The sequence below is a fragment of the Phyllostomus hastatus genome, unplaced genomic scaffold, assembly GCF_019186645.2.
Source record: "Phyllostomus hastatus isolate PE091 unplaced genomic scaffold, TTU_PhHast_1.1 phas_contig_40, whole genome shotgun sequence".
In the NCBI taxonomy this organism is placed as follows: Eukaryota; Metazoa; Chordata; class Mammalia; order Chiroptera; family Phyllostomidae; genus Phyllostomus; species Phyllostomus hastatus.
In genome coordinates, this window is record NW_025333872.1 from 85,291,888 (window position 1) to 85,318,345 (window position 26,458).

Genomic DNA, 26,458 nt, shown 5'->3' on the forward strand with positions numbered 1-26,458 from the left:
AGTCAGTGGGGGTGATAGATGCAAGTGATCCTGTGTACTGTCTGGCTGTCTCATCAAAATGACTGAGAGAGTAGAGCACTGAATCTGCATGAAATTTTACCTTAAGCTTGAACATTCCTCTGTGGTAACTATTCAAATGACTCAGAAGGCTTTCAAAGACAATGTAAGGAGTGATTGGCAGCTTCATCACAGCAATGCCTCTGGGCATGCATCATGTCCCATGCAGAGATTTTTGGTGAAACATCAACCCACCCAGGTGACTCCACCCCCTTACAGCTGAGATTTGACACTCCATGACTTCTGGCTTTTCCCCAAAGTAAAATCACCTTTGAAAAGGAAGAGATTTCAGACCGTTAATGAGATTCAGGAAATCACGATGAGGTAACTGATGGCCATTCCAACAGAGGATTTTCCAGAGTGTTTTGAACAGTGGAGAGATGATGCGAGAACTGTGTGAGGTCCCAAGGTACCTACTTTGAAGGAGACTGAGGCATCATCGTCCTAATTACAATGTTTCTTGGATCTTGTATCTTCAATAAATGTCTATTTTTCATAGTACATGGATGGATACTTTCTGGACAGGCCTGGTATTACTAGAATAGTATTACCTGAAATAGAAGTTAAATGGCTAATAAAGAAGTGAGATGGGACCCTGCGAACAGCTGTGGCTTGCTCTTAGAGCAGACATCTTCCTTAGGGTACAGACAGGGAGCCATTTGACCGTATGCATGAAGACAAGAACTTACCTTCTATTTTCCTTGAGTGAATATATGGTTACTTCCAAATCTAAGTTGTTTTAGGACTAGAGGGTGTGTACCTGGTTCAGTGCATTATTAATGGAAAAAGAAAAAAAATCCTATCCTTTCTACATTGTCTAAGAAAAATACAGAAAATATGACATGAGGAAAAAGACCAGAACCAAATGAGAATTAGCTTCTGTTCTTGACTGGAGACATTGTTTCCTTTTCTAAGTTTCATGGAACTTACTAAAGAGTGTTTAAAACCATCTCATGTGGTTTGTCTCGCCCCCTCCCCAGGCTGGCATGGCATTATGTCATAGCATAATGATGACATGAACAAGGCATTATAAAGGGGCACACATAGGCTGATCTCTCATTTCTAGAGGACATGAACAGAAAGCTTTGAGCAGGATTGGAAATGCACATTGTCACTTGCCTGTCCCCCCCCCCCCAAGAAGCTGGGACACATTCTGCTCAGCCAACACGTTCCCAGAGGAGTGTGATTTAACTTCCACTTTTCACACAGTCAGAAGCAACACTGTAGACCCGTCTGGACGGTGATGGCAGCCTGGGAGGAATTTGGCTGTGTTTTTTTTTTACTCCAGTGTCTTCATGTGACCTAACTCTCATTCTCAATTTAGTTACATCTTGACCTGGAAAATGCAGGCACGGTTTGCCTCTCCTCATTTGCCTTACCTTGATCATGGTGTGCACCCACCTTCTCCTCTCACCCCACACCAGAGGCAGCCTCTCCTCCTTTCCCTTGAAACCTAATAAGAAAGCCTTTCTCTAGCTGTCTATGCATGTATTTACTGTTTCCTTCAGAAGGGGCTTTAGTTCCAGGGAGAGAGAATGCAACTGGGTCCTTGAAATAAAAAGAAGGAATGTCCACCCGCAGAAGCCTAAGCCTTTCCCCACTTCTTTCACCAGATCTGACTGTCCACATATCTAGCAGCTTGCTTAAAAACCCCGTTGCAGTAAAGACATTAATATTCCTCACTTTTCCCTAGCTTCCCCTCCCCCCATTCAACGACTGATTTTTATGCCTGAGCTTATAGACAAGCCTTGGGTGACCTGTTTTTAAATTTTTTTTCCCTCCCTCCTCCCTCTTTTTCCCTTGCGGTAAAATAGTGCTGAAGAAAGAGGGCACTAGAGTACAGCCCAGATAGCAGCCTTGCACGGTCTGGATTAGAGCTGAGGCGTCTGCTTATCGAGTGTGGCCGAGGTCCTCTGGCCTGGGGACCACAGCGCTGTCTACCCAGACTCAGGTACGTCTCAAGTCCAAATTCTGCAAGCAGGCTCAGGTGAGCAGAAAGCTCTTGGCGGTGAAACCCACCCCCAGTGGCAGACAGTCTCAATCTATGGGATTTTCCTCCTGGTCCCAGGGGCATCCTCGCTTATTTATTTATTTTAGTCCCGCATCCCGGGAAGCGTCGGAACCCATGGATGCCTGGGTTGTTTTGCTCCTTTTGCCTTCCTCATCCCACACGCGCCTTTAGCTCTTTTCTCCACCGACTCTCACCTTGAGAAAGGGAGCCGAGGAGGGACGAGAGAGGGAGCCAACTTCAGCCCCTCGGGCGGCTGGAATTTGGCGCCTCTGATGCCTGAAGCGGTGGGGTTTGAATATACTTGCAAGAGCACTGACTGCAAGGGGAAGAGAATGAGGACGGAAGGATGGTGAGGAGGCGAGGGGAGGGGTGTGTGTGTGCGTGTGCGTGTGTAAGAATGCAGAGGTGGTGGTTGAAAGAGCGAGTCGGGGGAGGAGGGTGTGGGTTGTCAATGGATGGCAACTCGCAGGTCAAAGCGTCCGCTCCAGGCCCTGCAGGGGCAAGTCTGGGTCGCTGGACCGAGCACTGTCCAGGGTGCTGAAGGCGCAGGGCTCCGTGGCCCGGAAGCTCCGTTTCCTTTCTAACAACTGTGCACAAAGATCCCAATTTAGGCAAGTGCAGGAGCCCCTTCCACCTTTCCCTCCATCCCTCACCCCACCGCGGGAAACAAGTTACCTTAGGTGCACCCTTCTCCCTCACCCTCTACTGTAAACCTGACTTGTCGGGAGGCGGTTAGGAGGGGGGCGTACCGAACTCCGACGTGCAGCGACTACCAGGCATTGCCTTAGTAACTAAGATGGAGTTCCTCAAGCTGGCACATTTATATTTACTACTTGGGTTGTCCGTTAGGGTCTCTGCAACCCCTCAGACTAAAGTAAAAAGGTGCATTCTTTGTTCGCGTTCATTTTGAAGTAGCGCTTCATTAGGAGTTTCCAAATTTCTTCTGGGAAAAAGTTGATCTTTTCAAACCCCGAAAGTTCTCTTAGGGTGAGAGATCTAGCTCCCTCTCCCCTGTCTCCCTCCCCCATCTCAAATCAGTCAGCGTGCTGTGCCCTGGGGACTGGGAAGGGACTTGTGGCGGGAGGAGGGGGCGGGTCGTCGGGCTCCGCGCCTCCCGGGACCGACGAGGGCTCCGGCCACGGGACCCAGCACCTTCCACCTGGACCAGAGCCGCCTCCCAAGCTCTCCAGCCGATATCGTGATGTGCTGAAATGAGCTGGACCGGGCAGCTATTAACATCACTGACCCCTGAGTTTTGACACAGGTGATAACGGAGCTTTGATTTTTGTCCTCTCTTGTCCGCAGCTTCCTGCTCACCGCCGTGACCAGGACGTCCACTGTACCCTTGAACAGTTTGCCTCGGTGCGCAGGTGAAGGAGGACTTGCATCCCCCTAGAAACGCCTCCTGGGAGCGGAGGTGGTCGTGGAGGACCAGCGGCAGGAGGCGGAGAGGAAGGAGGCGGTGGTGCAGGCGGCGACAGCGTTGGAGGAGCGGTGTTGGCGAGGGGGACTGAGCCGGGAGACACAGGCGTGGGGCCGCCCCGCGGTGCGCGCCCACAGCCGGCTGGCGGGACTTCCGTGGAAACGTGGCTGGAGGGCTGTGGACCGCGTCCTCACCACGATGGTCCGGCTTCTGTTGGTTTTCTTCCCAGCGATATTTTTGGAGATGTCCCTTCTCCCCAGAAGCCCCGGCAGGAAAGTGTTGCTGGCCGGAGCCTCATCTCAGCGCTCGGTGGCCAGAATGGACGGAGATGTCATCATTGGGGCGCTCTTCTCAGTGCACCACCAGCCGCCCGCGGAGAAGGTGCCCGAGAGGAAGTGCGGGGAGATCAGGGAGCAGTACGGCATCCAGAGGGTGGAGGCTATGTTCCACACGCTGGATAAGATCAACGCGGATCCGGTCCTCCTGCCCAACATCACCCTGGGCAGTGAGATCCGGGACTCCTGCTGGCACTCATCCGTGGCTCTGGAGCAGAGCATCGAGTTCATCAGGGACTCCTTGATTTCCATTCGAGATGAGAAGGATGGACTCAACCGGTGCCTGCCTGACGGGCAGTCCCTCCCCCCAGGCAGGACTAAGAAGCCCATTGCCGGTGTGATCGGCCCGGGCTCCAGCTCTGTTGCCATTCAAGTGCAGAACCTGCTCCAGCTCTTTGACATCCCCCAGATTGCATATTCCGCCACAAGTATCGACCTGAGTGACAAAACTTTGTACAAATACTTCCTGAGGGTTGTCCCTTCTGACACTTTGCAGGCAAGGGCGATGCTTGATATAGTCAAGCGTTACAATTGGACCTATGTCTCTGCAGTCCACACGGAAGGTAGGCATTGCATCTGGGGTAAAAAGGTGCCGAGAAATTCAGGACATTGCATGATGTGTACTCGGGATCATAGCGTCTTCCCTGTTTATTTCTAGGTCTGTGGGGAACAGACTTTGCCCTTCTCAGCACACGTCCACGCAGGTGTTGCCTTTTATTCCCATTCTGGTATATTTATAGTTTAAGAAAAGTGTCCCATCGTGTTTCTGGGGAGAGCAGGAGCCTAAAAGATGCCAAACTCTCCATGAACAGTGTCCTACTGTAGATTTTGTATTTACATGCTTGTTAGCCCTCATTTTCTGAGTTTGTGTTTGGAAGGCTTATTTGCCCAATGTGGCATCCTATTCTTAAATGATTGGCTCTAATTTTCTTAGTTTAACAGAATAATCCAATGTGAGTGATTAGATACCACCCATCCCGCCCCCCACCCCCCAAAAAAAATCTCTGTCCCCTGAACTGGGACTGAAAGCTTTATCTTATTTTGAACAGCTGAAGCTGCTTCTTTGTCCTAATGTGCCCCCTTTTACACACACAAGACTTACCTATGAATGGTGGATTAATGCAGTCATCTCCCCAGTATATCAGATACTTATATTTTAAATCTGGGGTGCCTAGATTCAAAGGAAAAGTAAATAATTTAAAACATTTATTTATTTTCTTCCTAATACATATGTTAAGATTGTCCATATGTCCTCAGTACTCCCCCCCACCCCCCAGAATGAGCTTGTTTTATGACAAACAGCACTGATGACCTCTTGAATTTGAGTTTTGGTTTCTAGTCTTCTTCTTTTAACACAATGGCTTTGGTCATTAGAATTTAAAGTTAGGCCACTTATAAATTACAAATGAGAGGATAGTAGATATCCAGTTTAAAATGGCTTGGATATGTAGAGTCTTACAGACATGAATTCTCAAAGAACTTCTTTATGTAAAGAGTTTCTTTATTCTCCTCATATATAAATTTTTGGATAAAGGGAGAGTTTTGAGTCACCTGTTCTTAACTCCCTTGTTACATTTATGAAAAAAACGAGACCCTCGTTTTACATTCATGTCTAGGACAATTCACATGTATGCACTGGCATACGAAGAGGGTCTTCAGGGGATTGCTGCATTCATATTTCTTAATATAAAATTATCAAAAGAAAGTCAATCGGCATGATTTCACAGTCTTGTAACAGTCACATGACATTCAGTTATGAGCATGAAGTCTGATGATAGAAATTGATAATCATTCCCACTGATGTGGTTATATGGTTATTGTTAATGGAAACTGATGCTTTAGAAAACGAACAGAGTTTTCACAACAAACGTTCAAAAATAATGTAGAATTATGCATTATAAATTCAGACTTTGCTTTTGGAAAAAAAATTTCTGCTGCAATATGGTGACTTTCAACAACTGACTCATGTTTTTCAATCTTGACTTTTACTAGTGAACGGCATACCTTTTCATCAGCAAAAATTTCATTACTTTTCTGAGATGGCAGTTTAAGTTCATATGTTAATCCCCTATATTTTAATGTTTAATATAGTTTCCTCTAGTGCTTAGATAAAACATCTTGAAAACACAAGTTAGAAATTGTTAATTATCAGTATTAAAGCGATCTCTAAGGGAATGAGAAATCTAGATTGAATGTGGTTTAATTAAATATTTAATAATTCTCCCTTCATTCAACTAAAGTAATTGATTATAGATTTTAGAAGTGTAATTTACTCCTTCAAGAGGAAGTAATACTTCCTTACTTTTATATAGTAGTTTTATTTCCCATACTTTATTATCATCTCATTTTGGGGAATGGAGAAGAGTTGAGAAAAGATCCCTTTCCTTCTTCAGTCTGTTTTCCAGTTTCATAACTTTGCTAAAAATAATTGTTAATAGTGGGTTGCCTTCTGAAAACTAGAATTATATTTTTGAAAAATTAATTGGACTTGTGTTTGCCAATTCTGTTGAGGAAGGGCTTATATTAAAATTTCACCCTTGCATTAGTTTGGACTTCATTTACTTTCTGTCTTCTGACTGGTGTTGTGTGGAGAGATAATGTCTCTATACTATTATAGTAGTTGATTCCAGACTAGATTGTGTTCATAGATCATAGATCTCATTTTGGTGACTGTTATATTACCATGAGATCATGCCATTTGCCTCGCCTTTTATATATGATGTCTTATTTTCCTTAAAGAGAATTTGTTTCTTTTCTTATTAGACCTAATATCTGTGGAAACTAAATTGCTTTTATTTTTTCTGTCTGCAAAGAAATATCACAGCCTGCTTTGTGTAACCTCCAAATGAAAATTTGTTTTTCCTAAGGTTCTGCCCTCTTGTTTCTCAGGGACCCCATGGTATACTTGCCTGCAGGCATTTTCTTGCATCATTTAGTAATTTTCCTGCTTTCAGGCCGATGGGGTCACCTACTGGTGACATTCCCTGTCAAAAAACAGCAAAGACCACATATCAGTGTTATCTCTGCCATCTGGGCACATTCAGGGAAGAAGTCAGTTTGTCTGGATATTAGCCACTTGGATCTTAGAAATTCTGGAACCTCCAGTGACCTTCACCTCTCCTTCCCAAATGAGCCATTCTCTAGTCAATTTACCATCACCATTTCTTTTACTAGAAGTTAGTTTAGTACAGTTTACATCAACATAACTAAGTGACTAGACTAGTCTACTTTATTTTTAGAATTACTTTTGATGTAGAGTCACTTTAAAGTGATAAATGGAGCAACCCTGTCCCTTGAATGCCCAGTTGTTTTTCTATCCCTGTATTATTTCATTCATGTCAAAGTTGAGCTTGGAGGTATTTTCTGGTTTTCCTTTTTAACCTGCTAGAATTCAGTTGTTATATATATTTTTTGCATACTTTCAAATCTTCTGGCATGTCATTTGTTTTACACTTGTCTTCTGGTCATGACAACTGTCAAGGTTATCTGACATAAAATTTACCTGCAGTAGGCTGCCTAGAATTTTTTTCAGATTGGTTCTTGTGGACAATATTGAAATAAGATCTGCCAAAGGGTGCAGATACTAAATCAATATAGCTTTACCCACAAATAAAAATTGAATGTGCTTTGGAGCAAGCTGCTCACCTGGAATGTGTGTCTTTAAATATGCTAAACACACAGTACAAACATGTCCTTCTTCTGTGAAGGACATCCTAGCCAAGGACACTGTATTCTACCCTTCTGGTAAAATGCACATTCCCTACCAAACATCAAATTTATCATTCTGAAGGACTGTAAAAAACAGTACTTGAAAATAATTCTAGTTTATTAAATTCAGAGCTTTGGACAAGTCCCACAAAAAATATCCTTTGAATTTGTAGCATCAAAAAGTTTTTTGAGGAATTGGGTACATTTTCAATCATTTTAAGGTTTTCTCTCTTAATATTTTGCCTTGTAGTATCTGATGAGTATTGATATGATAAAGGTTTTAATGATGTTATTTCTCCTTTGAAAATGTCCACTATAAAGTGCCCTTTTGTTTACAATTGTTTGCATTGTGGTGCACCTTTTTTTGACATTTGCTTACATTTTATATGCAATTGGCTTGTTTGGGTTTCTTTTCAAAATCCAATCATTTTCTTCTGAGAAGTATTTTTTTACTATTTGACATAAAAACTTACTTAAAAAGTCTAATGGCATCAGAGGAAAATCCTTTTAAGTCAAAAATACTCTTGGTTAACTATGACTTTAGCTAATGCAACCACATATAAGAATTTTATTTCTAATAAATATTTTTCCTATTTATGCACCAGTAACTTTCTTAGCTTGATTGAAACCTGTTTTACAGTAAGTTATCTTAATAAATTATTGCATTTTATCACAAAATAAGGGATTGGAGTACTTTGAAAAGTTGTTTATGCCAATCAGTTAAAAATACTTAAAACACTATTATTCCATCTTTGCTAAGAAGTAGTTCCCATTTGCTCTGAGTTTCTAAATTGTGACTTGGGTTTCTAGTGAGAGGGGAAGGATATAGGACTTACATTCAGAAGCAGATTTTCACCTGACCATTAGTAAGTTTTGCTACATAATGAACTATCTCCCTGAAATTTTGACCAATTCTCCATCAGCTACTGGGAGTCATTCCTCTTCCATATGATACTTGCACCAATGAATCTTCTCTCTCTCATGCCATACCTCATCAATTCCCTCACCCCAATACTTAGGTTTTTAGTTTCTTCATCATCATAGACAACTGAAGTAGATCTTAGACCAATGATTATCCATAAGTTCTTTTTTAAATATGGGCTGCTACTAGGCCATATCTCCTTATTTTTATGCTTGAACAATTATTATCACCATCATCATCATCTAAGAGCAAGACTTTGTTTTTTATTTCCTTTTAAATATTAAATTATTAGCTTAAAACTGCCTTATCATTAAGTTCTGAGATTTTACTTCACCTCAGCTTTCCAGCCTTGTGTTCTCAGGATTTAATTATATACATTAAAGCTGAGCAAGAGAGGGTCAAGTGTAAAGTCCCATAGCCCATCAGCAGCAGACTACTCCCTGGCTAACTCTGATGGTCGTTTAGTCTGCTAGGAATTCCCTTGGCAGTATGATTTTCCATTACTTTTTGTACCTCTTTCCAAATAAATGAATAAATAAATAATAAATGAAATTTAAATTAAAAGCCCTCACAACAGATATTCAATTCTAATGAAAATTCACTATGCCAAACATGGCATACAAGAAATTTGAAAACTTGTTTTTAGTTACTAAGTACTTTACATTCTAAAGGGAGTGTAGTTAATGGACACATGTAAAACAAATAAAAACAAGTAAAAATGAATTATTGCAATGTAAGCATTTAAAAACATGACTTTATCTGATTTAGGGAATACTGAAAGGAATATTGGTGAGTATAATGAGCTAGAAAGATGCTAGAGAAAGAGGAATTTTGATTAAATTTTTTAACTATGGAATTTTTAAAAGTTAGAAACTATAGTAAGAATATCCCCATTGGGGATAAAATAAGCAGGTCTGCTTGGCTGGAGTGGTGAGTGTAGGCTAGGAACTAATAATGAAGATATTAACTCAAATATGGGTGCTTATAATCTGTGACTTTATGACTCTTTATTGATATGAAAGGCAAATTAATGGAGAATCTTGAAGCATGTGTCAAGTTTTAGTTTCAATAATGATATGTCCAAGCAGAGTTTGATGTGATTCAAAGATAATTAGAAGAGAGTGAACTCTTACTAAAATGTGTAAGGGAGGTACATTAAATGAGGAGGGGGAAAACTAACTTTGAAAAGGGTACTTATTGTGAAATTCTAAGTCCTGGCTTATTAAAGTAATTGTGAAGAGTAAAAGGTGTTCCAAAGGAACATTTTACAGGAGAATTAGTCGCAGCAGAGTTAGGGACAAAAAGGGTTGCAGCTACCTTCAGTGTTGCAATTCTGGAGCAACAGGAGGATTTTGGTGCACTTTATAGACCTGTGATAAGTTGGTTTCCAAACCATGATCTCTAGGTTTAAACAGCACGGACTTAGAGTTGATATGTTCAATTTGATGTGAACTTTGGCTAAGAGCACATACATTGTTAGCAAAGGTGGGTGTGTGGACAAAAGAAAAGCCAAAGACAGTTGTGAGATTCTATATTTGCAATAAAAAAAAAGTGTTCACCTCCAAGTAAACATCGTTTACCCAGAATCGTGATTCTCTAACTGACTTACCAGGAAACTTGAGAGCTGGTCTCTCTAAACTCCAACCTTTTACCATTTAAGCATTTTACAAGGTGATTTTTGCAAACTATGCCATATAGTTTACTAACTTCTTTAAAAGAGATTGCTTCCGCCTGGCTGGTGTAGCTCAGTGGATTGAGCACAGGCTCTGAACCAAAGTGTCGCAGGTTCGATTCCCAGCCAGGGTACATGCCTGGGTTGCAGGCCACGGCCCCCAGCAACCGCACATTGATGTTTCTCTCTCTCTCTCTATCTCCCTCCCTTCCCTCTCTAAAAATAAATACATAAAATCTTTATAAAAAAGTGAAAAAAAAAGATTGCTGAACTTAATAGATACTTTTCTTGCATACGTAAAGCAGTCATTATGGATCTCAACTATTACATGTGCTGGGGTGTAGTGATAATATTGAAGCAGTTGAAAAATATAAAGCTATTTATTTCTACCACAAATGACCCCAGATTGCCATACTTTTGAGTTTTTATATTTATTTTATCCTATATTGTCTAGACTTATTAAGCCCATTTCCTCAATTATATCATTGATATTTCATAAAGAGCTACTATGTGAAAAGGATTGAGGTGAAAGGCAAAGATGAGGGCAGAGACAACTTCATTGTTACGAGAGAGCTTGAACTTTCTGAATTCTTTTGCCCTACCATCACTCACTCCGTGACTTCATTTGCCTGGGAACAAATGGTCTGCGTGGGGTAGATCGTGGTGGCAGCTTCTATTTTATGTTTCTATCGTGTGGCTTGCCAGCTGCCATTCTTCTTCAGGCACTAATTTTTTTCTCTCCTAGCAATCTATGGAGCTAATACACAATGACTGTTTTATGGCTTTTTAACAAGTCTCTGGACAGTGGCTGGGCTGGTGTCATCATAAAAAGATTTTTCAGAAGCCATATTTCCAGGACCTTTAGTAAGACCACAGAGGACTGGGAAGCCATAGGTGAGGACAGAATGGTTTAATGAGCACCTTACAACCACTGCAAAACAACTCATAGTGCACACTGTTCTGATACTAGACTGCAAGCAATATCTCAGTAGGAGAAGGCTGTCAGTTTTCAGGGAAGCTGTAGTTGGAAACCAGAGTCAAGCTGAGACGGGAAGCCTTGTCAAAGTGATGTGCTGTCTTATCCATCAAAGAGCTACCATTAGGTTTTAAATTTTATGTGGAAACATTCATGTAATTTATGTGTGCAAGTTCTACTTACTTTTTACCCCTGATTGTTCTCTATGTCTACAGCATTTTACATCCTAGTATAAATGAAAAATTATCATTTTAATTTTCTTGAGTCTCAGACTTAAGGCATTATGTTACCAAATATAGCATTGATGTTTTTATGAAGAGAATTTATTGGCTTACGCAGAAACTTGGTGATCAGAGATCCCCATTTATCAATTTTAAGATCATCTATTTTAGTCACTTTCTGGCCAACAAATTGAAAAGTCAAAGCAATTATTTGAAGGATTCAGATAATCAGCCTTAACTGTCAATTGAAATACAAAATTATTTTGGGGGGCAGTTCTGGGCATCACCATGTAATTTGTTTTGCTTTCTAATGAAGATGTAACCATTTATTCACTGACAAACACACATGTCTGTTATGTGTCAGACTCTAGTCTAGGTGCTAAGGTCATGTAAATGAAAAGAATAATAACTATTATCAGTAGTAGTACTTTTATTATTATTATCTTCAAGGGTCCCCTAGTCTGTTGGAAGAAGTACAGAACTGTATAGGTAATTACAGGCTCATGGGTTACAAAAAGTACATTTGTTCACTTTTTAAAATAAATGCACAAAAGACTTTGGGAAATACTCTTTTTTCATCTTGGTTTTATTTGTAAAATGTGAATCATAATTCTTACCATATGTTTTACTTACCAGCAGTGTGTCAGAGAACAAGGAGATGGTATGTGTAACTCGCTTTCATCTGCTTTTGTTAAACTGTCACCAAAGAGAGGAATTCTTAAGGTGTTAGCCCTCCTTAACTGATGAGTATTGAGCAAATTCATGAAATCACTCTAATCAAGTATAGTTTTTTTTAACCTAAAATCTAGTAACATGAGATAAAAATAAAATTTATGGTTAAAATAAAAGTGCAGCACTTGCCATAGGTTTTAGAAAGCTTTCTCATGTTGCAAATGAGAAAACAAGGGCCCAGGGAAATAAAAATGACTTGCCCAAGACCATAATATTCATTAGTAGCAAAGGCAGGGACTAGTACCACTTTCTGTTAGATGCTTTCTTAAACCAAGGTTGGTTGGTTGGTTTTTAATTACATGATCCACCCTCATGCATTCCTCTCCCCTGTGAAGTTTTATCAACTGCTCAACTATATTCTTCCCAACTTTGCTGCAGGCATTTAGCAGCTTCCAAGAGACTCTCTGTCACTGAACATGCATTCTTATTGCTGGCAGTCTTCCTTTTTGGGTCAACCCTTGCCATACATTTGGGTGCTTTTAGCGTTCAAGTGTGTGATCCATGGATACCTATCCTCATAGTTCATTCATCTCAGTTCTGTGTCCTTTGCCTCCTCTTCAACAACCTGCCTACTCTGATCATGGTCTGGCATCTTGACAGGGTCGAGAGCTGTTCTGTCTCTGAACTTATAAACACCAAAAACCCTTTTAACAGTAGAAGCCTCTTCTCATCCACTTCCACTCTCAATTTACCTGCTCTCCATATTTCTCTGGGAAGTCTGGAAAAAGACATTTTCTTACTTAATCTAATTTCTGCTGTAGATCTGAGCAACTCTACCCTCACCTTTGTGCTTGCTACCAGATTGTAATAAAGCTCCTTTTTCAGAGAAAATGAACTTCCAACTTAAAGTGGCTATTCCACATGATGCTCTAGTTGGGGAGATAATGTTTGTCATTTTCCCCCAGCCCTGTCCATGTAGAAAAGTGAAGATCAGAAAGGAGCACCTTTTTTTTTAAATGAAAGAGTGGCTGGGTTGGTGAATCCCTGTGAGGGCATGGAGGTCCGGAATGGCAGATCACTTTGCTCAGAGAGCCTTGTGGTGTCCCCTCTACAACCAGGGTGCTGTGTGGTGGGTGAGGATAAAACATTAGAAAAGAATGGTTAAGGCTGAATTTCAGGGGTCAGGGGTAAGATTGACCCAAAGGGTTAAGGGAGTTAGCCAAGCTTAGAGAGCCATCAGGGTGAAGTGTACAAAAACAGGCCATTACGTTTACTGTAACAATAAGATTATATGGAACTGTGCATAAAGTTAGAGAAATGTAAGGTGTTTTCATTGTTGTCAGGCTATTCTAGCCTTAATTAATGTGTCCGCACTCTAGGTGGGCCTGCAAGAAATAAATATAGAAGTTCTGGGGCAAGGGTGTGCAAGTGAAAAGAGATGTGTATGTTGCATATTTGCTAGTTTGAACGGCACATTTAGGTTCCCATCCTCTCCTTTAATGACAATGGCACCCACAGCACGTGGCCCTGAGTGAAAGCTCTCTGGCTGGACAGCTTATTCTCCAGTTATTGCTGGACACTCTGAGGCAGTTCCGTCTGTTCTCTGTGGTGTCCTAACACATTTTTAAATTCATATGTTATAAAGAGTAGAACAAAAAAAATCAATAAACAAATTGCTGACAGTAGGTTCAAAAGGAGAAACTATTTACAATAGAATTTAAAAGGTAGTAAAAGGATATTGGAACAGCGGGAACAACTTAGCATAAACAAATAATAGCCTCTTTTCCCAAATAAATATACTACTATGTTTTCACTTTTTGTTCAACAGGTATTATTACTCTGTTGGTAAGGAAGAAGATATATTCAGACCTCTATCTTTTTTTCTTTTATCACTTTTTGTTGTTATTCTATTCCAGTTCAGAACTCTATCTTAACTAAATAAATGTTTAGTGAGCACCTTCCGTGGGCCAGACTCTCTGCTATAGTTACTGATGACCAGACATAGATGAACTGTAATCCCTCTATCAAGAAAGTTTACTGCCTAATGATTACCCGTCAGTTTGATAAATGTAACCATAGGAATAGATATGCCTTAGAGAGATACATGAGAAATGTGCCTGGCTCTCTCTGGAACAGGAAAAGAAGTGATGCAAACTCATAGAAGCCTCTGAAAGGAGGTGACATTTGATGTTCACTCCATTCGAGGAATAAGAGGAGGATGTAGAGGACAGAGTGTGAGTACAAGTCCTCACAGAGAAAACAAAGAATGCGGAATGAGCTCTAAATAGAGCACTAACTCTGAAATGTATATTCAGGGATGAACAGTGGGGAAAAACCAACCCAAAAAGGAAAAGGTCTAGGCTACTAAGGGGCAATCTTGTCAAGCCAAGGAATTTAGACTCTATTTTATAAGCATTGTGATCCACTGAGGAATTTTGAACAGTGAAGAAACATGATAGATTTATCCTCATATTTTAGAAAGGGAACTTTGGAGAGGAGAGATTAAAGAAAAGAATCAGATTCGAAGCTAAGACCCAAGTTGACAGGCCATTGATGATTGTGGGAATGGTGAAAAAAAGGTCAATTTAATACTCAATTTAGTCAAGTGTCAATGGGGATGGAAAGGAAAGAATGGATTTGACAGACATTTAGTAAGGAAATTAGGGTTTAGTGACTGATTGGCTCTAAGATTCAAAAAGAAAGAGAAGTTGAGGGTGACTGTCAGGTTTCCATTTCGTAGAACCAAAACAGGGATTAAAGAGGAAGCACAGATCACGGTAACAGGAATTTTAGACTGGTTGAATTTGAGGTACCTGAGAAATAATGAAGTTGAGAGATCCCATAGGTCAAAGATCTGGAAAGGAAGGTCAATTTGAGATTTATCAGCAAAGAGCTGTGATTAAAACCACAACAGCGGATGAGATTGCCAAGGGAGAGGAGATAACATGAAAACAATGGGACATGCTTGAATAGGAGAAGGCTTTCCTTTGGGTGGTGATGAGTTTGGGGAAGAGGAGAAAAGAGGTTTGAAAATAACATTTGGTAGCCTTTGTTTTCTCAATTATTCAATGAGGGGCTTGGAAAGGGAGATGGTCTGGTCAAATATAAATAGAGCAAATATTCAAGGAGTCTAAATGAGATTGGAAACCATATAGATCTACTAGGTCAGTTCATAGTATACTGATATTTTCTCGAACAGTGTACAGCTCCATCAACAAATGAGAAGTCTCAGCTTTCATAGCAGTTCATTAACTTGGCCGCCTGCCGGCCTGATGTCCCGAGCACCGGGATGTTTCTTTAATTAATTCCATAGGATACCAGGCGCTCACCAGAGATGATAGCCCAGAATTATCCTTTACCCAGCTTTTGTCACAAGGCCTGGTGAGGAACTGATATTTAAGAGTATCTTCTATGAGATCATTAACAACAAGGTAGCATAACTAACTACATACCTGACTTTTTTCATATTTTTGTTAATAATTGCCTATTATGTTGTCCAGTGCCCCTTGTATATAGGCCCATTGTTAAAAAATATTTTTAGATTTCAATACTATAAAACTGTTTATCTCGCTTGAAAAACTGACATGTTTCATCTTAATTGGTAATGAGAGTATTGTGTTTTCCATTTTTCTCTTTGCTTAAGAGGAAGCTCAAAGCTAAATTTAATGCTCAACCATAGAAAATGTTTAGATTACATGTGTAGATGTTAGCTTCCTCCACTTTACTTTAAGAACATTCTTTCACACTTTTTATACTTGTCAAATTTCTCAACCTTGTTTTAGGAAGAGACAGGATATTAATACATATGTCAATGGAAGTGGCCCCATTGTAGGTATAGATTCCCACTGAAGTTTTATTTATTTTTGAATGTTATGAGGGTCATGACAACCTTAGGGCTTTTTGTTTTTAAACTATGAAAAGTGGGGGTGTGGAGAGGTTACACTCATAGCTGAAAATGGTAAGGATGGAACAAATATCTCTAGGTATTTGATGTGTAGAGAAAAATCCTTGAGCATTGAACATGTACTAGAGGAGAATCATGCTCCTTTAGTTAGTGAAAAAGTCTATCCTCTGGCGCAGAGATGCTCTGCTTGTTGCTGTCTTTTCCTTCTTCAGTGCATTCTGGGATCTGCTACATGGCTGCTCTGGGATATTTTGCCTGGTTTGGCAGGGAGTGTGTGTGGATGAAACATTCTCCTCCATGGTCTACGCTGAGCAGGGCTGGTCTGCTTCTATAGTTCATCACTGCCTCCTTTCCTGTTTCCCCTCTTCTTACGCAAAGGGGAAAATGAATCTGTTTGTACAATGGCTGTTCAGTGACTAATGGAGAAAGACCTGGCTTTTTACCGACTTCCTAAATTTTCTTGATATTCTCGTCATGTACCTTCCAGACCATCGTTGCTTATAGGTTGGTAGCTGGTTTTGCTGAGAGTTCTAGGTAGCTCTGCACCTATGATGATGATGATGTCCTGTGCTTTGTTCTCCTTTGAGCTAAGGTCAAGATGATTTACCTTAGGAAACTGAGATTGATGCAGGATGAGACATCAGAAACACCCAATATTTCTACTCCTATTAGTATAGATAGTCATTAAATCACAGACAGTAGAGGGAGACCATATACACTGATATATGTGAAGGATGAATTGCCCTTTGTTTGCAGCTAGAAATGCCAGATTTGAAACTGTGAAATGCAAATTTTACTTCTTCTTCTTCTATGTTGGTATATGCTGAAGCAAAGCTTAACATGTAAATTCTTGATATGTCATTTTAAAAGTAAAATTTTACTTGAAACAACTTTTTAAAACTGAAAAATATTGAGTGAGTGATAATTTTCAAAGTACTTATATTCTTCCTTTCAGGAGATTATTTTTAGGCTCTCCTAGAACAATGCTCTTCAAACTTCAGTATGCATACAGATCACCCAGGGAACTGGTTAAATGACAGAGTCTGACACAGTAGGCCTGGGAAGGACCCAGGAGTCTGCATTTTACTAGGTACTGACGTCTTATGGAGGCTTATGGACCACAATAAGGACAGAACCTCTGCAAGACCCTTCTGATAATGTACATTTTATGGTGGTGCATTGCACACACTTTGTCACACATTTATGAATTATCTCCTTCTGAGTCATTTGTATATGTCTCAAGACAATGTTCTATGCTCCTGAAATAGGCAAAGAATGGCTTTAAAAATGTGCATATTTAGAACATTTGACTACAGATGTTTAACTATTCATTTCTTACATTCAATGAATGACTTTTTAAAATATGCATTCACTAGCCTGAATGATTGCTGAATGTCGTAGCATTGTGGTTAATCAAATTTCTCATACAGGTGCACCTTCTCTTTCTAGAATACTCTGCCCCAGTAGAACATCTCCCCTTAATGGGAAATAAATTTCTGGAGGAGTGGGAACTTTGTTTTGTTTTGTTCACTGATGGACCCCTAGCAATCAGAGGAGTGCCTTGCACATAGTAGACATTCCATAATTATTGTTTTTAATTGATGTAAGTTAGAAAGGCTTTTGTTTCAATGTCTTTTTTCTGCTTTAGTAAGGGATTTGATGATTTAAGAGTTTGCAGGCTTCACATCAATTCTCATTGCCCAGCACTATAAATGTAAATGAAGCAAGATAGCTGACTAATTGTTTAAATTCCAAGAACCAACAACCTTGGAAGTCTTTGACTTTTTACTAAACTATTCATAAATAATTCTTCCTTTTATTTTCTTCCTTCCTATAGTAGTAGAATAAAGCAAAGAAAATATTTAATTGATTTCATGTTTCATGGGTAGACCCCTCTTCATTAAAATCCCTCTTCACCTTTTACCTTTATAATAATTGAGGGAAAAAGTCACTACATTTATAGTCAGTTAGAACTGTCAAGTTGTTATATTTTTCCCATTTTCTTCCTTTTTATGAATATTGGTGTCCGGCATCCTTTCTCCTCCCTTAGACTTTAGTGCCCCTGTGAAGTGGGAAGTATATATACCAAGTGGGGGAACCTGAGTTTGATCTCACTTCCTCCATCAGCGACCCCTGTGACTCCAGACCAGGCACTGAACAACTCGAAGTCTGTCTTCTCATCTGTAAGGGGTCTGTCCTGTCTTCTCTCCACACCGTCATTAAAAACCGATGTGGAACTCCTAGTTGTATTATTACATTCTACTGTTGCTTATATTATTTTCTCATTTTGATTATTAATAGCCACCTCCTGGACTCTGCCTTTTCCAAAAGTTGTAAGCAACCATTTCTACTTAGCATTTATTTAAAATGATGGATTTTTGTACTGAAGAAAACGTTTATCTAAGTCCCTGATTTGAAAACAAAAATTAGAGGTTTGGCAACTTGCCTGAGTTTGCACACAGATGGTTGCTACAAGAGCAACGACTCACCGCAGCCCAGCTTTTCCACCGCGTCCCCCACAAAGCATCTCCAGGTCATTCACCTTTATCTCTTCGAGACCTTTGTCTACTCTCTGATTTTCTGTCACCCTTAATCTCGTCTATGTTGGCTTGAAGGGCAAGCCTTAGCTTAATATCAATGAGCCAACCAGTTAATTCATTTATTCAACAAACACAGATCCTACTAATCATGCAGCAGTGTGCCGGGCATTTGATATCAAGAAATGTCAATAAAGTTTGGTAACATGGGCAAATATCCATAAGAAATTATAAAGATATTATAGTTAGAGTAAAAATATTCTCATATATGAGTATATATAAAATATTATTATGTAGTAAAATAATACTACCTATACTCCTAGACTTTATGGAAATTCCACAGTCCTTGAAATTGCTTACTGTCCAGGAGAGATCGAGAAATAATTATTGCCACATCGACGTGTGGATGAGGAGAGGGTATGGAGGTTCAAGAAGGGGAAGATTAGGTATATTCTAGGTGGGGACGTAGTTCAGTATCTTGGAATGAGTGGCATTAGAACAGGTCTTGGATGTTAGCTAGCCTAGAAAATGGAAATACTGATGCAAAAGGATTTTCCTATGAAGGCAATTATGTAATAAAGACTCTGACTAAGATGGTAACAGAGACACAAATTGGTAAACTGTTTAATTTGTCTGAAGCCGAAGTTACCTCAGTGGGGGCTGTGGAAGAGTTGACTGGAAAAGTAGACCAGGATGTCAGAATTCTGAGAATGTCAGAGTTTGAATTTGTGTTCTATTTGATAATTTAGTCAAAATAGAGTAGACTCTCTTTCGTAAATTTCTTCCAACCACTGATAAATAGGGAGTTATTTTTACCTTTTCCTGCCCACTCATTTATTTTTCTTGTATTCTTTTTTCTTGCTCCTGGTAGCATTTGTGCTAGCAAGTGACACCTTTGTAGGAAAACCACCTTTTCTGTTTGTCTGGCAAAATGTCATAAATCTTCCCATTTACATTTCCATAGTAATATAAATATTTGATTATAAGAAGTATACTGGAGAAGGTATGGCAATGTTTTGCAGCTAGAGTGGCAGCCTCTGTGGACATGTGGCCCGCCTCTCAGTGAAGCAAAAGGCATATTACAAGCTGGTTTCTCAGCTGTGAAATGCCACTACTTAGGTCACATGCCTCTGTTAATAAAACTGCCAGGAGCAACGCCTTCTCCTTGGCAGAGAGGCGTGCCACCTGTCACCCAAAGCTGCCGTCCCCTCTGGCATCGTGCAGGGATAACTTTGATTCACTTCTGCATATGGGGAGGTTGTGTTCTCTGCCTTTTGCAGCACGTTTCTCCATGGTATTTATCCAGGGTAGAATTCATTCTGGAATTCATTGAATGGGGAATTATCACCCATACTTATAGGGGTCAACTCTTCATCTGGCAGAATTGTTGTAACCTTGGGGATAGCACTTGAATAAAATGTGAATTGTCTTACATGTGAAAGATGGCATATGATGGGCGTATTTCCACTCAACACCTAGCCTTGAAACTGCCCTTGGTGACATGACAAGATCACACCTTATGTCACTCCTTACTAGCATACCAGGATTCCTGGAAATCAGCCTTAGAGAGCACACACTCTGGAACCATTAGAGACCATGTCACGTCAACTTCAAAGGCATACAAAGCAGGAAATATAGTTCATAGCTTCACAGAGGCAAGTAAAACATTCCTTACAGTATCTACCTTACTGTAGATTTTTCCCATATCTGTGAGGTCTGACAAGGTGTTAAGTACCAAGTCAGTGCTTAACTAACAGAAGTTAAATGAATAACCAAATAACAGGGCCATGGAAAGGTAATCTAATAGGCTTTTGGGCTGACCATGATATTAGAATCCTTTGATATTAGAATCCTTTGGGTTTCTACTTCTCTAAGAAGGATAAATTCAAAAACCAATAATGTGCTAACTTCATGAAGAGACACAGGTCTCTCCTGCCAAAATAATGTCATCTTGGCACAAGTGATGTACATAAGAGCTTATAGCATGTTTTCTGTTGCATTTGTGAGAGGTTCAAGATAAAACTCTATCAAAATGCATACATTCAAAAATTTCAAAAGTTATACTCATTTTTTCCATTTGTTCTTGTCCTCCATTGAATCTTGTTCTACCAAAAAAATTTGAATCTTATTGCTCAGTCCTTCAGAATGTGACCTTAATTGGAGATAGGGTCTTTGCAGAGATGATCAAGTTAAAGTGAGGTCATTAGGGTGGGCCCGAATCCAATGTGACTGATGTTCTTATCAGAAGAGGAAATTAGTATATACAGACATGCAAACAGGGGAAACACCATAGGAAGATGAAGGTAGAGATTGGATAATGCACTTACAAGCCAAGAATGCCAAAGATTGCCCGCAAAGCGCCAGAAGCCAGGAGAGAGGCATGGAACAGATGCTGTCTCATGGTCTGCAGAAGGAATCAACCCTGTTGACACTTTGATCCTGGACTTCTAGCCTATAGAACTCTGAGACAATAAATGTATGTTATTTAAGCCACCCTATTTGTATTTTGTTACAGCAACCCTAGCAAACTAACGCAGTTCTTCTCAGGTTATCATATTGCTGAGAAAAATTAGTCTTTATGGCATAGCTGATGCTCACCTGTTTAGGAACAGTTCCTTAACCTTAACCTCCCCCCATGTCTGACCCACCACCTTCTACTCAGAAACAGTAATTTAATGCAGATGTCTGTTATTATTATTGAAAAATAATGACAATAACAGCAGTATCAATTGAGCATTTATAATTTGCCAGGCACTGTGCTGAATGTTTCATGTAGTGTTATTCTGGAAAGATTAAAAATATCTGCCTAAGTCACAAAGGTAAAAAATGACAGACACAGGGTCAAAATGAATCCATCTCATTCCAAAGCCCAAGCCTGTGGCCACTACATAATCTGCATAAAGAGGCACTACCATACCAGGCTTATGACTTTGGGGCTAGCTGGCGTTGGAGTTTGAATGCCTATTTAAATGTGTAAGAGAAATGTAAATTCCCAAGACAAAGACCATATTACTATGAGTCACCGTATTGTACTGGTCTCTCAGCCTATCAATAAGCAATATTGTGACTAGACCAGCCTTTGTGGTTCTTGCTATGGTTGCGAGAATCTCTTCAGCAATAATCATCAGGGAACTTTGGAAAGATAGGTTTATTACTTACGTCACCTGGAAATTACACAACACAATAAGGCCACACAGTGAGGTAGGTCATGGGCAGAGAAAGAGAAACTGAGAGAGCAGGGGCCTGGAGTTGTTTTTATTGGAGTGGAGGTCTAGGGCCTCTAGGGTTCACTCACTGTTGGTGAATTTAAAACACAAGAGTGGGAATTTAAAATGTGGGAAGAGAAAAAAATCAAGTAGCCCAAATGGCAAGCTGCTGAAGTCAATCAAGATCTCTAAAACAAAGGAGCCTCCCTGGAGGGGAGGCATCCTGGGTATTTATGTAGTGCAGGGGCTGGCACTGTGGATGCCTTTTGAAATAGATGCCTCAGGCAATCAAAGCTGAAGTCTGGCACTTGTATTATAAAAACAAACAAACAAGCAAAAAAAAAAAAACCCCAAAACCACCACCCACCACTTTCAGGTTTTACACTACAGTCAGACACTATCTTGAAAAAAATCAGGTCTTTGAGTCATATTGTATCCAATATATATTGGATAGTATTATAACCAATACCTGTCCTTGTCGACCAGGAGTACCACTTAGCCTAGGTCATTACCACTTCAGAAAAGGATAATCTAAATTCACACTGGGCCTTCCTTTTCAGTTCTCTTTATGTTCTGGGATGTGTATCTCTCTAGAAAAGGTGGTTCTACTCTAAAGCTAGCTTCTTTTGGCTGTAAGAAAACATACAGAGGGAGATACTGTCAGAGCAGTAAGACCGCTATGTATTGATTTGTTTTAGAGAATACCTGATCCTTTTTGAAAAAAATCTTCAAATCTGTAACTCCTAGAAATGAGGATAAAAAAACATGCCTTCTTCCTTCTGTGTTCAGAAAAAGCCTACAATTTAAGAGGAAACAAACACATCTATATTTCCAAAACAAGGGACATTTTTTGGTGGGCTAAAGGGAAGAAAGTCTTTATCCTCTTTCTGGAAATTTCTAGGGCTTTAATACTGGGGAGTTTAGTACATTTTAAAAATTTGACAGTACTCTGAACAGACTCATTTTTAAAAGCAGAATGTGTACACCGCTGATAGATTTTCCTGTGGAGTGTTAGTTCATGTAGAAGCCAGCCTCTCCTGCTTGGTGCCTACTGTGCTCATGGGCACATGTTTATGAGATCCTTGGATTATTGCAAAAGGAATTTAGATGTTAGATGTGGTTGGACTGAATGAGCCCCCAAACCTTGTAAGCTGTAATTCTATGAGTTGGGGTTTGCTGTTTATGGCTTTGTAACAGGGCAAAAACAGAGATTCAGCTGCCTATTGACACAAACAGCTGAACTTGTGAGGCAGGTGTTGGTGCAAAAAGGAAAGAAGTTAAGTCAAGTGCTGCACAGTCTGGGAGAATGGTGGACCCCCGTCTCCAAGACCATCTCAATCCTCCTGCTCCAGCCCACAGTACTTGTAGGGATAGGGAGGGGAGGGCTTTTTTCTTAATTCAATTCTCTCTCTAGCTTTTGGCATGCTGGGGACCCTATCCATTCATCTTTCTAGCTTTTAGCATACTCAGGCCTTCTCCATTCCTATCTCTTGCTTTCTGTACACTCCATGTAAGAACTTCCCTCTGCCACCATCTTGGCCACAGGGTGGAGACTCCCCTGGCACTGCAACTGACTGTTTATGGTGACAGTGTGACTACTCTTCCCTAGGAGAGGTCTCCCAATGACTGGCTTACCAATGAAGCTATCAGCCTTTTCAATTTTGAATCCTCCATTTGTAGTTAGTGTTCAAGCAGATGCACAGTAAGGAATGTGGGTACAAGGAAGGAGATTAATGGTTAAGGGGATGGGTTTGGGCGTGGGACTTGGTTTCTCATCCCAACTCTGTCATATTTGAGCTGTGTGACTATAGGCAAGTCCCTTAACTTCTCTAAGTCTCATTCCTCAAATCCATAAATGGGAGGTTTTGATTATACTAACTTCTCATAGGATTAAATAATATTTGGCATAAAGTCAGAGCTCAATAAAATTCATATATGTGTGTGTGTATATATGTGTATGTATGTGCGTATGCTAATAAAGAGGTGGTGTGACATGATGTATTCTACTTTGATTAGTTTCTGTTGAGAATGACCTGTCCTCCCTTTGTAAAAATGACACCTTTAAGAGGTAGCACAGAATTTATTGGGGGACCAAAAAAGGATGTATATGTTTTCCTCATTCTGGAAAATTTTGAGTGCTGAATACACTTCTGTTAAAAGGCAGTACCTTTGGAAAGTGTAGCACTTAAAATTATTTTCAGTTATTATCTCAGTGTTATCAGATAAATATTTAGAGTGGGCATGGCACAGTGGCCAGGAGGGGAGACCCAGTCCTGTACAGGCCACTTGGAGGACATCAAGGTCATTCCTATTTCAGAATTTTTAGTTGGTTCTAGCTGTGATATAGCATGTTTCCTGAAGGTCCCTGCTGGTCATTTTTAATCATCATCACTATCATTTCCTAAGCGCCCTTACATAATCTTGGTTTATAGAAAGTAATGGCTTCTGTTCTCTAAGAGGTTGAAATATGAAATGGACGACGCCAGGAAGAATGTCGTGGCTGCACAGGTGTGGGGTTCAAGGCGCGTCCGTAAGGTGATGGGGCTGAAAGCAGACACTCGCAGTCCTGGTTGTGGCTTTCTTGAGGGTAGGATTCATTTTAATCATTTTTTTGTGATTCTTATAGCATCTATTACAACTCTTTCCACAGAGATGGCAAATGTTAGTTGAAATAAATTCACCTTTGTAAAGTAGGAGCTGTTTCTCAGAATTGTGAGGCAGTGAGGAAAAGATCTTCTTTATTTGTCTTAGGAGGGGAGATAGGGATTTGAGGGTGTTTTTTTACTACCTAAACTTTCCTAGACATATTTACTATATGCATTCCCTTTTCTTACTATTTTCTGGGCCATAAACTCAGCTATATCTTAACTCTTCATGTTTTGCCTAGTGCAATGGTTTTCACTTCTGGTTGTGCCTTATAATCACCCTGGGTGCTTTAAAACCTATGGATGCCCAATTTTACCTGTAAGAGAGGGTTTCTCATGAAGCCTCGAGAGCCCTGAACACGGAAAGGGTGAGCCTGTTCTGGTATCACCTGTCTCATCTTTCTTCACACTCGAGCCATGGGCCTTCTTGCCGTCCTTAAGCACTTGGAGGGCCCCCTCTTGGAGGGCTGGTGTCAATTGTTTTCTTGGGCTGGAACCTACTTCCTCAGATCTGTGAGTGGCTTGTTGCTGCTTTTCAGTCAGGCATTGTTAGTTCACACGTTATTTCCTCGGAGAAGTCTTCTCTGCCAAATAAATGTATCACCCTTCTCCTTTTACTTGTTATCTTATTGCTCCATTTTATGTATATTGTGCCACTTATGGCTATTGTAAATTATCTGATTTATGCAATTTTTAATATCTCGTTAGTCTCACCTACTAACAGTATGCTATGGTGTTGCCAGAGCCTTGGGCAGTGTCTGGCACTCAAAAGTCTTGACGTAGATTTTTTTAAATAAATAAACCCAAGAATTTATTTTTACAGTAGGAATGACAAATACATGCCTAAGCACTGCTGATTGACTGTGGTATCTTTTCTCCTGGATTTAGGAGCATAGTTCTCAACAGAGTTCTCAATCATCCACAGATAGCTTTATGATAAAAAACCTGTTCTATACCCCTGGTTTAAAAAGTAATTTTTGTATATAGTACATTTTTAGTAAAAGTAAATTTTTGTATATTTTACAGTATTTTACTTTTATAGTAAAAGTAAATTTTTGTATATTTTTGTATATAAAAATTTTTGTGTTTTTATTTGAGAAAATTGTTGCTCAATGTGTAAGCAACTTCTACATGTCCATTTAGTCTTTCATTCATTTATTCAAAAGTAGTTATTAAAAATTTGGAATATAGGAAACAAGATTTGTTTTTCTCCCCAACATGTGTCCAATGCTCGGATCTTTTTGCTATGCTTGCTTACAATATATTTTTCAATATATATTGCTGAAATTAATTCAATAGGAGCCTTGAAACTGGTGACAGGATTACTTCATATAAGGCTATATATGAAAAATGCAAAAGGAATGATTTTAGTGCAGATTATACGGTAGAATTAGAGGCTGAAGGGATTTCAGATCATTAGTTCCAATAGCCTAATTTAAGACAAGGGATTGAGAGCCAGACAGGACAATAGTTTGTTTTCCATGAATGCATGGAGGAGAAATAGAGGATGGATGGATTGAATGGTTTGTGCTCAAGGTTAAGTGATTACTTTGTGGTACAGCAGACATGAGCACCCAGTTTTCAATCCGGGACTCTTTTGTCCCTTCCAGTGATCACCAAACATGTGTGCTTAGTATTACATGGGGTTGTGGCTAAACATGCTGGGGATAGGGTTCTGGAACTTCACTTTTTACCACCCCTCCCTGCCCAGGCAATTCTGTTGCACAGCCTGATTCGAGGTCCGTGTATACCACATGACTAATACATGAATTTCCTTCACCTGTAACAGCATATATAAAGCCTGGGGAATACCATTGACAGGACTTTCAAAAAAACTCTTCTAACTTTTGCTTAGCTTCACAGTATCTGTCTTTGAGCTAAATTTCAATAAACTAATGACTTGCTTCTGACATTTAATTAAATTCAACAGTTACTGAGTATGAAAATAAGATATAAAAATGAGTAAGAAATATTTCTTAATATAGACTCTTTAGATCCTACTTCAACAGAGAGAAATAAATCAAAGAATCTTGGTATTCCCTTGAATTTTAGATAATCAGCATTTGCCTGGCTGCTGGTAACTTCTTATGCATTGTAAAGTACATAGGAATACTTAATTTATTCTGATTTTCTGTTCACTGAAAGCATCAGCTTTTTACTTTGCCAAAA

The 26,458-nt window shown here is 39.8% G+C and overlaps 1 protein-coding gene across 2 annotated transcripts in view; it reads left to right on the plus strand.

The window, feature by feature from the left end:
* The first annotated feature begins 3,689 nt into the window (after positions 1-3,689).
* Positions 3,690-26,458, plus strand: part of GRM1 (glutamate metabotropic receptor 1) — a 318,335-nt gene continuing 295,566 nt past the window's right edge. For both annotated transcript variants that reach the window (XM_045843367.1, XM_045843368.1), the window contains exon 1: positions 3,690-4,389. In XM_045843367.1, the coding sequence (XP_045699323.1) occupies positions 3,690-4,389 (700 nt within the window). The remainder of the gene's footprint in view (positions 4,390-26,458) is intronic.